General features: G+C 43.8%; 1 protein-coding gene across 1 annotated transcript in view; it reads left to right on the plus strand.

The window, feature by feature from the left end:
• The window catches only part of RAPGEFL1 (Rap guanine nucleotide exchange factor like 1), a 53,129-nt gene extending 39,850 nt beyond the window's left edge, over window positions 1-13,279 (plus strand). Inside the window, exons 11-15 of the mRNA XM_081886286.1 lie at window positions 81-131; window positions 915-1,002; window positions 1,709-1,773; window positions 7,233-7,287; window positions 9,564-13,279. Of these exons, the coding sequence (XP_081742412.1) occupies window positions 81-131; window positions 915-1,002; window positions 1,709-1,773; window positions 7,233-7,287; window positions 9,564-9,688 (384 nt within the window). The 3' untranslated portion in view covers window positions 9,689-13,279. The remainder of the gene's footprint in view (window positions 1-80; window positions 132-914; window positions 1,003-1,708; window positions 1,774-7,232; window positions 7,288-9,563) is intronic.
• Window positions 13,280-13,525: the final 246 nt, after the last annotated feature.

Consider the following 13,525-nt stretch of genomic DNA (forward strand, 5'->3'; position numbering starts at 1 on the left):
ATAAATAAATAAGACCTAAATAAACAAGACCTATCGAGTCACTGTTTTGAACTGAGTTTTTTCATTTGTTTTTTTTCCAGAAGCTTCCAGGGAAATTTAAAAACCTGTTCCGGAAATTTGAGAACTTAACGGTAAGCCTTTTGCACTTCCTCTGTTTAGAGCTGGAGTAAAGTAGAGGCCCGCACTCTAAATATTCTCTGCTTTAACTATTTTCTGTCTAGCCTTAAGCAAACCCTTATCTCTCCTCTTATGGTGCCTCCTGACTGTCACTGTTTTGTGGGAAGGAGTCATGCGTTGACCAGAACTTTAGGTTTGTGCAGTTGAAGTGGATTAAAGTTCTCTGTTCCAAAAGTTCCACAAATCCATTTTTTTAAAAAAATTACAGACTTTTGCTGTTAGGAAAGTGACATAGAAATGCATTGAAAAGTGTGAGATGAACCAATAATTAGCGGGGAGACCTATAAATATCCCACAACCAAGTGAGGAAGGATGCAGGATGAATGATCACTGTCATGTAACTTAGGGTTTCCATATTTCAAAAAGTGAAAATCCAGACACAAAAGCTGTGTCAAATTGAAGTTTTGGGCTATTTTTATGGAAATTCACCAAAATATACACTTCCGACATGGGTTGCCACACGTCCAGATTTTCCTGGACACCATTCCCTTCTCCTTTCCCCCTCAATTTCCTTTTCTCACCTTCCTTTTGTTTTAAAGCCCTTTGTTTCTAGTCCAGACTTTCTTCATATTTTAAAAATAATATTTTAAGAAGTCCCATCTCTAGATGCACCTGCACTTAACAGTGTTAAATTTTTGGTATTGTGGCCCCAGGTGTACTTTGGCAGCAGTTGTTTTTCTGTATCTTCCTCCAGCCGAGAAACAACAGCGTCTTTCTCTCTCTCTTTCGCCTTGCAGGACCCCTGCAGGAATCATAAAAGCTACAGAGAAGTCCTCTCGAGAATGAAGCCCCCCATTATCCCCTTCGTGCCCCTCATCCTAAAAGGTGAGTCACACTCGCTGGAGTGGGGGTTGCTGTTTTTGAACTGGGGTGTGTAGAAAGCTTTGTCTTGGCTATCCTGGTCGGGGCTTAATTTGAACTAGGGGCACTTGAAAAAATAATGTACCTCTGTAGGAAAAGCTCGCTTGCAGTGTCCTGTCACACTGAAGTGTGACCAAGAAAGAGAACCCTGAACCAGAAAGGGTGGGGCTATGCAAAATAGGGCCAGGCTCAATTGCCAATGAAAGGGGTGACCATGTCTGACTCACACGCCAGATGTGACCATGAGTGCATGCTGTCTTTCCTCCCTATACACGAATGTTTTCTGTTTACTCCTATGGGAAAGATAGATTTGTGTTGTGATGAGTTTTTAACCAGCTATCACTGGATGGGATCGTGAGTGTGTGCAAGTGCACACACGGTGTGTTTCAAACACTTCACCTCCCCTGTCACATGAGTCCTTGCAGTTAATAAGCCCTCCCTACACTGTATACAGACGCTGTCATAAGAGCATGTGCAGAGTTCCCCTTTCTCTCATCATTTAATTGCCACAAACCATCCTGGGTGCCTGGGCTTGGAGGGAAGCGCTTCCAGGCCATAGTTACAACCAGGCACCTTTTAAAAAAATAGAATTTAACTGTTGCCAGGCTACCACTCCTCCTCTCTCCTCTCATAAACTTTTCCTCTTCTTTTTTCCCCTTCTAACACTCAGATCTGACATTTTTGCATGAGGCTAGCAAAACCTTGGTGGACGGACTAGTCAATGTAGAGAAGCTGGTAAGAACATCCCTCCCCTCCCAAGTCTTTTGCCCCTGCATGTTCTTCTGTCTTCAGTGCCGAGCACAATTACTTAATCTCTACAATGGGAATAATAACCAGAGAACCGGGAGGAATCCAAAAGCTATCTATTCCAACCTGTTGCATGAGACAAATCTGTACCCTAAAGTGGAAGGCTGTGAAGTTATCCATATGATAAAGGATCGGGCAGTTTTTAAAAGCACTGCAACGACTGCAGAAATTTTGGACGGGAATAAGCAGGAACAGGGCTGACCACCTGCTGCAGAAATGAGACGTTCGTCCCCAGAGACACTCCTGAGGGCAGCTGCAGATGTTTATTTTCAGATATGGGGGGGATACAGAAACTGAAGGCAATCGAAGATAGGAGGTGCTGTAAAGAATTGTCTGTCTGTCTTGCAGAGACGCTTTCATCTCCCTAGTGAAAGTGTCGAATAATACTGCCAATAATATTGCCCGGGCCTCAAGCTCAGGGGTCAGATTTGACCCCCCACCTAGCCTTTTTTACCTTACCTCTGGGGGTTTCCCCTAGTCTCCCTCCTCTCCCCCAAGGCCACACCCCTCCCTTTCCCTGCCCCATGCCCTCCTGACACGAGTCCTTGAGCTGTGATAACGTTGTTGGCTTGGCAAGACGAAGGTGTGTGTGTGTGTGTGTCTGCGTAGAAACCAGAAACCTCTGGCTTTTGCACAGCTGGAATGTTGCCAACTCTACAAAGCTAAGAGTTCCGTCTGTGGCTCCACCCCCTTTAGCCTTGGAGCCCCACCCACCACGACTGGCATGGTTGCCCATGGAGGAATGTGGCCTTTAGACTGGAAAGCTTTCCCCACCCTTGTTTTAATGGTAGCAGGGAAAGATGGTCTCTCCGTAGAACACCTTGCCTTGCATACAGAGAGAGGTTCCAGGTTCAGTACCCAGCAAATACTACAGGAAGGGCTTCCTAGGTTCCAGTCAGCTTCCTAGGTTCCAGTTGCATTTATATGCTACCTCCTTTGGTTTTGAGTTAGTGCCAGATTTCCTGCTAGGCTCTGTGTTTGGCTCTGCTTTTGCCACGCTTATAGTGCAGAAGCGCCCCTCCGTGTGACGGCATTGGAGAAGCAATGCAGAGCTGCTTGTGAAATGGAGCAATTTGCAGACAGCCCAGGACGAATGCACCCCTTGTGCATTGTAGCTGCACCAATGACATGTTGCAGATTTTTTTTAAAAAAAGAAAAAAGACCCCAAATCAATCTGGAGGAGCCACGTGTGTTTTAGCTATGTGTCCGGAGGCCTTCCTCTCCCTCCCCATCCTTCAGGGGAAACTGATGCGATTTGTAGAAGACTGTGGCCCTCCTCCTCCTCCTCCTCCTCCTCCTGTTGCCCCTTTTCCTCCCCTTTCCTTCTCAAACTGCTCCCCCAGAGTGGCTTTAAAGAGAGGCAGCAAAGGATCTTTAGCCTGAATTTTGTCCCTGCTGCGTATCTGGGAAAGAGGAGAGACGGCCTGGCAGGCTTGAGCATTGAGCTCTGCTTGGCAAATGCAGCATGACCTTGTGAGGATCTACAGCGCTCAGGTGGTCTCTCTCACCCCACCCCCACTGCCATCTCCCTCCCCCCCACGGCGGTGGTGGTGGTGGTGGTGGGGATTAACTAGCGGTTGGTTGGTCCTCTGTATGGTTTCTAGCCCAGTGGGACAGTCAGGTTGCCATGGCGATGGCTTCACAGAAGCTCCTCCAGCTCTCCTTGTCAAGAGATGAGTGTGCGTCTGTGCATGTGTGTGTGTGTGGTATGTGAGATCAATGCTGGAGTTGGCCCAGATTTTCCTGGCCTCTAGGGAGGAGGGGATGAGGGGGGGAGAGGGATGAAGCTACGTCACTGTCAGCTGAGCTCTAATTTCCTTCTCAACCCCATACTGTGCAGAACACAGAATTATTCCTGTGCTGAACATTCATATCCTCCAATTAAAAAAAAAAGTCGTATAATTATTAATGTATTCCAAACAAGGGTATTTCTACAAAAGTGCTTATTTTACAAAATGTGACAATTTGTCTACTTTGAACCTGTTTTTCCCCTGTGTGTTTTTAAATAGGTGGGGTTTCTCTGCTAAGGGGAAGAATCTGGATAGTGAATACGGGAGAAGCAGCAAGGAATTATTTAGGAAGAAGGAGCGGAGAGGATATGTAGGAGGATAAGGGATTAAAAAAAAGAAATAAGGGAGTCATGCAAGGCAATAGCTCTCCATCCTTAGAGTGCTAGAGGCGCTTTGCTGATAGCTTGAGCAATGAGAACTAGAAACCTGATGTGTAAATCATAAAACTGTAGGTCCTCAGTAGTTCAAAATATGTGTTGGAGAGCTTCCAGGAATCCTTTTTGCTGGGGAATCGTTAAGAACTTAATTACTTTGGCTGTGGCACCCCAGTAATTCCCCTAAGCACAGCATTCTGTCTTCAAACAACTAACTGAGCCAAACTTGTGCCTTTAGACTGTTAACAGACTGTATCTACTCCTGGTTAATCCCCAGCATTTGATAGCCATAAGTGAGACTTCATTTAAATCAGGGTTTCACTGGAGTTTAGTTGGGAACCTGATTTTCTGTACCAAGGCTCAACCTGTAAAATATGTGATGCAGAAATATAGAAGCCTGACTTTGTGCGTATGCAAACCCCTTATGCTCTTTTCAGTACTGGAGGGATCACAGCCAAACCTACCCTCCTCAGTATATCTTAGCAGCTGAAACATGGAAGCATGGCCAGTTAATCCCAGCAATATATATGCGTGTGCACTGAGAAAGGCATCTCTCAGGAGAAAAACAATATTTTACCAGCCATAAATAGTCATATTTGTTGCAGGGGAAATCCAGTCCTCTTTTCCCTCTCCTAACTTCTCTTACAGTTGTGATAAGTAGATATGCATCATTAATGATCCTTTCCAGCAGTTTTCCTGGAGCAGACATTAGGCTGGCAGGCCTGTAATTTCCTAGATTCCTGCTCAATGTGTTTTTCAAAAGGATTGGCCGGTTTTCCAGTCCCTGTGTAGCGAGGCTGATCTTTGGGACGAGTTACATATTTCTATAAGGAGATCAGCTATGACAACATTAGCTGTCCTCCGTGAATAATGCTCTCAGCTGCCGGGAGCAGAAACTTGCTGGTTGCAAAGTTCTACAGAAAGCAGCCATTTGTACAGGTCAGAAGCAGCGCACAACAGCACTGTCTTTTTACAGCAATCCAGGTGCTGCCTTTCACCTGGCAGGAGAAGCAGCAGAGGGAGAAAAGGCTGGGATCAGGTGGGGTTTAGACGATGCCTGTTTATACATAGGCCTTTTTCTTGATCTCTTTACCTGAGCCTCCTGCTTTAATTAATGTGTTGTTTTAATGGGATTGTTTTATTGTGTGTTTTAATTATGCACGTCTAACTGGTTTTCGTACTTCATAAATAGCTTAGAAGCCCATTTTGGCATTAATTGGTTTTCTTTATTTGGTGGTGAGGCATCTCCACGCCCGCCTCCCTCAAGAACTCTGAGAGCACCATCCAGTTCTCTTCTGCACATTGTAGGGATTGCTTGGGGTAGGTGAGTGAGACAGTCTTTCAGCGAAGCTTGTCCACTGATCTCCCCACTGAGGAACCCCTTGACTAGCTTCTGAGGACCCCGTTGCAGGAGAGGTTGTTTTAAAAAATAAATCACTGCTTTAACCCCTGGGTGTTGTAGAAAATCAGGGCAACTTAGTGAATCGACTTCAGAATACAAAAGTAAAAGGTGGTTCATGTACCCCCCCCCCATTTAAAATGTTTTTGGTTTTCTTCACACACACTGGACCAGGGGTAGGGAACTTGTGGCCCTGCAGCTGTTGTTGAACTACAACTCCCATCAGCCCCAGGCAGCATGGCCAGTAGTCATGGGTGTTGTAGTCTGGAAACACCTGGAGGGCTACATCTTCTGTACCCCTGAAGCGGTGCAATGAGTGAGGCCTAAGAGAGTGTCTTGGTTTTTCTCACCTTCCCCCACCTTTTAAAAGGTTTGAAAGGTTTCTCCCCGTCTTCCCCCACTCTTAACAACAAGTTAAGAGTGTCTTCTTTTTTAAAAAGCATAAAAGTCAGACTTATTAAATTTACTCCTTGGAATCTGATGGCAAAGGGAGCAATATATCCAGCAGGCACAATTTCAAATAGCTTGATGGAAAATAATATCAGCATAAAACCTCTGCCAGTGGAGAGAGTGGTGTTAGGCTCCCTCTACTGGTACAGAACTATAAAGGCATTTTATTTAGTCTGCTGAAAAGCCCTCGTCTCTCAAGGCCCTTATGCATATAACAATAACTGTGCAGAGACCCAAGCTTTCTGGTCAGCAACTAATTTTACAACAGCTGTGCTTTGAGGAAAGGATAATCCATCCTCAAAAGTAGATTGCCAACAGGTTTTTCCCCCAGAACCACCTCTTTCTCCTCTCTCTGCTTTTGGGTTGGCAGCAGTTCTGCTGCTACTATTCAGGGGGGCAGGTCTGCCCTTTGGGCCTCTAATTGCTGACCTCTAGCACAGTATAATTTTGAGGCAGTTAACAATATTAATAATAAAGTGTGATTTATTTCATTCACTGAAATCCCTGTCCTATTCACACTGGAAACTACAGGCCAATTAATGCAAACGAATAATTGAAATTATATATCCTTCAGTATATTTTAAAAAAGCAATTTCCTTATTATATTAACTCTCCCCTGCTGAGAGTTAATCCTGTGTACTCCATGAATATTATGTTTTACATTTCATCCAGGAAAGCGAAACTCTGTGACCTTATAAATTCTGCAAATCAGAGCAAAAGATGTGCATTTTCTTAATTTGCAGAATCTAGTCAGCTTTCCCACCTTTATTATTCTGCATAACTCTGGTTTTGCTAGCCATGCAAAGTGGCCCAGAGCTATCCAGTCCCCTAAATCCCAACTTTCAACAAGCAGAAGTTTTAATCAGCCTCCTTAGCAGGCTCTTCTTACATTTTTATAACGGACCTTTCGGACACATCCATTTTTATCTCCTGTCCAACTCACGTACTAGGTGTTTCTGTGGCTGTGAAATTTAGCATTTTTTCTGTGGTGTTACTGAACAGTTGGTAAATATTGATGGAAAATGTAAAGCAGTGCCAGATCATTTGTTTATTTATGACATTTATGTTTAGCTCAAGGTGGTATGTGAACATTGTTCTTCCCCTTCCCCTTTCATCCTCACAACCACCCTGCGAGGTAGGTTAGGCTGAGATAAAATGACTGGCCCAAGGTCACCCAGTGAGCGGGGAACTGAACTCTGGTCTCCCAGCTCCTAGTCCCAACACTCTAGCCACTGCACAACACTGCTGCTCTCTGTTTTAGATCTTAGCTACAGTAACATCAAGGTTCTTGCAGAATGGGATTCCCAGCTGCAGATTTGAAGGTCTGGTGCCCTAGAACAATGAAGCATCTCTCTCTCCTCCTCTCTTATGCAGCACTCAGTAGCAGAGAAAGTTCGGACAATCAGGAAGTGCCGGAGTCGGCCCCTCTGTGAGTATCCATGCCTTCACCAAGGATGCAAAGGGAAGCCAATGCAATTACTTCACTGCTACTCTTTTTTGACAGGTGCTCAGTACCAGGTGCTGCAGAGCGGTGCTTGCCTGCCTTTTTGGTATGGCAACCCACAAGACCAAATTCACTTGGTATGGTGACCCATTGTTTTATTGTCACATGAACAGGTCTCCAGCAGCTGTCAGTTTTCTGCACTATAACTGCGAGTTTGCCTGTTTCATAACCCTTACTTGAGGCATCTAAGCAAAAAAAAAAAAAAAAAAAAAAAAAAAAAAATGTGGAAACTGTTGAAATATGTGCAGTACTTAAAAAGTTATTCTCAGTTATGTTTATGGGAATAAGAACACCAACCATCAGATTGCAGAATCATGCTTTGTAAGCTGTAAAAATTTATTCTAAAAACATACAGTTGCACGAGCCGTGTTAGATATAACCAGCTATGGATATTTGTGATAGTTTTCTTCATGATAAAACCCATTTTAGCAACTGTTGTGGGGGTGGGGTGCTGAGCTTGCCTTTTGCCATCGAGTAGTTCTGTTGGTTCTCAGACATCATCCCAGATCATTATGGACACAGTAGGGTAAAGGTGTTACAGTCATACCTTGGAAGTCGAATGGAATCCATTCCGGAAGTCTGTTCCACTTCCAAAACGTTCGGAAACCAAAGCACAGCTTTGGAAGCCACGGAAGCCACATCAGACGTTTGGCTTCTAAAAATTGGTTGCAAACTGGAACAGTCACTTCTGGGTTTGCGGTGTTTGGGAGCCAAAACGTTTGAGAAGTAAGCTGTTCAAAAACCAAGGTACGACTGTATTTCTTATTTTTGCTAACCAAATCTCAAATCACACTTGGCTTGACTATTAACTAACCTTGGCAGCAGATCTGTGGATAGCTCACCATAAAGTCCTCATAGAGGGAGTTGCTTTGAGTAGTTATTATTACTCAAATGGCATCAAAGGTGAGTTGTAATAGTCACTCAAAACAGCTCCCTGTAAACTGTCATTGGCTCTGCCACCAGCTGCCAGTGAGGAGTTCCCAAGTGTTAAGGTGTAAAATTTAAGCCTTTCTGATGTTCAGTTACAAGCGTCAACGCAGTATTGTAATAAGCCAACGAAACAATAAATTGCACAAGGTATTCATCATACCTGTTAAAAAATCAAAAACAATAATTACTTAGGGTTTACTTATGAAGCTCCCACTCACACAGGCTTTGTGACCCATTTGCGGGTCACAAGCCACAAGTTGGAAAATGCTGCTGTAGAGAACATAGAAGAAGCATGGTCTTTTCTCCAGAGAGCTTACAGTCTACATAAAGCAGAATTGTGGAATCACAGAATCGTAGAGTTGGAAGGGACCCATGAGGATCATCTAGTCCAACCCCCTGAAGTGCAGGAATCTTTTAGCCCAATTTCGGACTCGAACCCACAACCCTGAGATTAAGACTCTCATGTTCTACCAACTGAACTATCCCAGCAACAGAGATGAGGAGGTTTTTGGGGTTGGCCAAGCTGTCACCAGATTTCATTCGGCATCGATGCCCATATATCACATTTTAAGTCTATCTTTGCAACTTTGAAGAAACTTGCTTTCACTTTAAATATGAGTTGCAGATTTCCTTAAGATTCTGCACCTCACACTCATTTCCATACTTGAGCAATGCTGTAGATTTGCAAAATACACACCACCCTGGGTTTGTCTGGCCAGCCGTGTTTGAGTGCCAAAATCCTCAGGATACGAGCGTCAAACAAATGAGCAGAAGTTCATATCTGAGGTATCTATTGTTGGATGGTACCGTTTCATTCTTCAGGCATGGGAATCATGTGCAAATGCTCCCACCCATCATATTCTCATTTCATCTTACAAAACTATCATGTCAGAGAGAGTCAGACATGAGTCTTTGGATCCACAGGTCTTGGGTGTGGAGGGGAATTTTATGTGGGGCACACATTCCTTCCCCTGCCTTCAATATGAAACAATTCGGGACAGCAAGATCTTATCAGGTGGGGCTAATCCTGGACTCCTTAAGGAACAGATGGGGAATCTGTGGCCCTCTGTATATTGGACTGCAGCTCTTAAGGTCCCTGGCTGTTGACCATATTGTGTGTGGATGATGGGAGACTGAATGCAATAATATCTGGTGGGCTACCAGTTCCCCGTTCCTGCTTTAGAGTATCTGCTTATGCTAGGCATGATTGTTGTGTTTAGCTTTAGAATGGTGTCTCTTCCCAAATGACTGTCTTCTCCTTCTTCCCCCAGGCCTGGAAATGGAGTCATCTCCCCAACAGCTGCAGACGAAAGCTTACGTCCGGCAGTTCCAAGTTATTGACAATCAGAACCTGCTCTTTGAGCTCTCTCACAAGCTGGAGTCCAACAGCCAATGAGGCAGATGCCCACAGGGCAGGCGTCACTAGCAAAGAATGTTTACTCTGCGCAATACTCGAGCACTTTTTGGATGTACAGGGGTTCCTCCTTAGGGTCTGACCCTGTTGGGAGAGGAGAGCACGGAGTCGCCAAATGGCAGGGATGGCCAAGCTTGGTCCAAGAAATCCTGGTGACAGGTGCAAAATCAAAACAGCACCTCGCCTTCCTACGGTTTGAGCTTGGGACACAATTTGCCACAGAGTTCTCCTGCCGGGGCTGGCCCCGAGATAATTTTGATGCCAGAGATTGAAAATCTAACTAGCACCTTCCTGTCCCCTCGTCCCTCCCCCAGCAGTAAAAAAGCAAACAACTACTTAAGTAACCGAAAAATGTGCTGCTCTTTTAACCGTGCCCCCAAATCTATTGCCTTTGCCCATTGGCAGAGCTCTCTTGGTCTCCTGTGTGAGCTTCATTTAAAGGAAGGGAGACTCCGCCAGAGCATCCCGTGAGAGGGACTTGTGTAGAAGAATCTCCCAGGGAGTATTGGGGCCCCTTATCCTCCATCTGTTGGTTTCCCTCTCCACCACCTGGAACGGCGCTCCAAATCGGTTGCCTGAGGTGACTATCTCACTTTGCTTCACGGCAGAGTGTAGAGCGGTTTGGAGGACTGAACCCAAAATGGCCTGAGCAGATGGACCAGTGTTTTGTGGAGGAGGTCAAGACAAAGCAGGACATCTTGACTTGCTTGTGGGACAACTCACACTAGCTGCCAATGCCCTTTCTGGCAGTTTCCCTCCCCCACTATAACTGTAATCGAACAAGTCCTTGAAAACGAACGGTTTGTGAATCAGAAAAATAAGCTTCCGGTCTCATGAGTCGGACATAGTACAGTTGCCAGAGGCAGTGTGTGCAGAAACGTCAAGAAATGTCAGTTTTCTACCTTTCATTTCTCCTATTACACTACTCTTTATCAGTGGGCATTTTTATTTCTGTATTAGAAAGGTTTGATGTGGAAACATTATTATTATTATTAAGAATAATTCACAGGAGACTCTCAAAAGTATTTTTGGGGTTCTGTTCTCACAGAACGTTGCTTTGTTTTTAAAAAGCTGGTCCAGGTAAACTGAAGTGGGAAAATATTTTTCCCTGGTCTTCTTAAAATTCAGTTTTGATTGGCTGTGACGGATAAGACAGTATTCAACGATTTCCATTCTTTGGGACCTAAGCTACAGGAACTTTAAACAGGCACCAAAATTACTGGTATAAGGCTGTCGTAGTTCCTTATTGAGGCAGAGCCAGTGCGGTATAATGGTTAGAGTGTGGGAGGCCAGGGTTCGAATTCCCACTCAGGCTTACTCAGTGACTTTGGGTCAGTTACTGTCTCTTAGCCTAACCTACCTCACAGGGCTGTTTGTTGTGAGGATAAAATGGGCTACAAACTTAACTGGCCTAAAAGTCATTTCAGGCCCCCACAGTACTGCTGTTCTCTGACGGGGACTTAGGGCTAAAGATTTGCCTTAACAAAGAATCCTCGTCACTTTCACCAAACTACAATTCCCAGGATTCTTTGTGGGGAAGCCATGACAGTTTTAATTGTAGTCTAGATATACACAGTTTCTGGTTTTGGCTGCTGTCCGAATGTTTTTTACATCTCTTTGTGTTGAATAAATTTATTTTTAGGTGGGTTATTTTTTTTGGGGGGGGGGTGGCAAGAAACCAATTGTCTCTTCCTCTTGAACTGGGCTCTAGATATAGGTCACTCTTGAGTCCTGGGATGTGTCCTTCAGCAACTTCGAAGAGCCTCGGAGGGGCAGGGAGATTTTCATCTCAGGATAGGATAGTGGGGTTTCCCCTCTCTATAATATCACAGGATCGTTCACAATAACACTTAACTATATTGTCCCTTGTTATTCACACAGTTTTGATGGTTACACAGTGATAAAACAATTTTTGTTCTCACTTCTCCAAAGTGCCTTTAAAGGATGCAATGTGTTGATTTCAATCTATCTTCACGTTAATCTGGAATAAACTATTGAGATTAATACAAGATTGGGGAAGATTTCCATAAACCTTTATGGAAACAGCATGTTGGAAGAGGGATGATCTTTTTCTGTACTTCCCCTCCAATTGTGTGAACAAAAAGTTGATTTGAAGTGTACTGTATGAATAAGGTCAAGTGACCTCAAAGAAAGACCAGTTCTCAAAAGTGTTCAATTTAATCCATGCTGGTAATTGTGAGATCAGAACCAGAGATACTATTTATTTTGGATTATTTAATCTGGGACAACTGGATAGAATTTAGTGGACCTTCCCAATAGGTTTTAACCAACTTTCTGTGACACAGATTGCCAAACACATATATAGGCCAGCCCTTTCCCCCATAGAGAATTTATAATCCACCCTACAGTTGATTATGAGGGTCAGCAGTGGGTTGCAGCGGGATAGTCCTGTTATCTTGCAAAAGTATTGAACCTCCTAGCATCTTTCAAGAAACACAGGTGAATTATTTATTTTCGTTATACTTGGAGAGATCTAAAAAGTTGCTTTGAGCTTAGGGAACCCCTGTGATACCAAGTAAAAACTCTTGGTCTTGCCCTATAACTTCTGCATGGAACAATCATATCTCAGGGCTACGTCCCAAAAGCTGTGTGTTCCCCCTGGAATTTGTTTCCAGTGCCATGATCTAATCCTGGAAATGTGAAGTAATAATAAGAATGCCTCTGAGCCAGTCCAGAGTGCGTTGTCCACACTACTGAATAACCACAGCCCATTCCCACACATTTCTTGATTAGGGGGCAGGGATTTCAGGTCAAGAGAGAAAGGTGCCTGCTTCTCTTTTTAGAAATGAACTGCTTTCCCTACCATGTTTCTAACAGCTTTAATATTAGGTCAAAAATTGATATCAAAGAGCAGGTGTTGTAAAGAATTTCTCTCATTTTTTTTAAAAAATGGCTTTTCTCTTTGCTGACCTCCTCCCTCCTCTTTGATAAGGGTTGTTTTTATTTGTGTGTCTTGGGGGGGGGTTGCCTCTTTTGCAGGGATGAGAAACCTCTGGCAATCTGGATGTTTCTGAACTTCCATCTCCTATATATCATTGTTGCTGGCCACGTTGGCTGGGGCTGATGGGGTTCCAGCAACATCAGGAAGGCCCCAGGTTTCTCATACCTGATCTAGTGGCTTTCTGTTCAGGGACTTTTCATTTCAGGGTCTCTCGCTTTTGTCTATATTTCTTTTTCTCTCTCCCGGTGAGAGCTTCAGGTCCTAATGCGAGGATGTGTATATATTTATATATATTTTTAACAAGACACTCTTGAATTGTACATTTATTTTTTAAAGAAGAGCCTTGTATCATTGGGCAATTGTACAGTGAATTTTCTACTGTTGGAATGAGGGGATCGCTTGCCTACAAATATAACCCTACAAGCTTCCGCTAGGTGGAATGTAAGATGTATTGTGTTGTTCTGGGGAAGCTTAGGTTTTTTTTTGGGGGGGGGGGAGGTCTGGCTGTTGTTGATATTATTATTAATAATAATTATTGTTGTTATTGTTTTGGTACTGCAGCACTTGGGTGAGAAGCCAATGGTGGAAATAAATAATTGTGAAAAATAAAATCAGTGGTCGGCTTTTATACAGATTATTATGTAAAATTCTTTTATATAGTGCCATCAATGTATGTGGCTCTGCACACAAGGCATACAATCTAAAAAAACAGATACAAGAAAAATGAGTAGTTTAAAATGCAAAATTCAGTGGAACGCAGTGAGCGGGCAGCAATATTGTGACTTCTTCATATGAAATGTGAGTGAACAAAGGATGGCAATTTCAGACAGGTAAACTTCTAACGTGGAAGCAACCCA

This window comes from Podarcis melisellensis (assembly GCF_964234715.1).
Source record: "Podarcis melisellensis genome assembly, chromosome: 13".
NCBI classification, from domain to species: Eukaryota; Metazoa; Chordata; class Lepidosauria; order Squamata; family Lacertidae; genus Podarcis; species Podarcis melisellensis.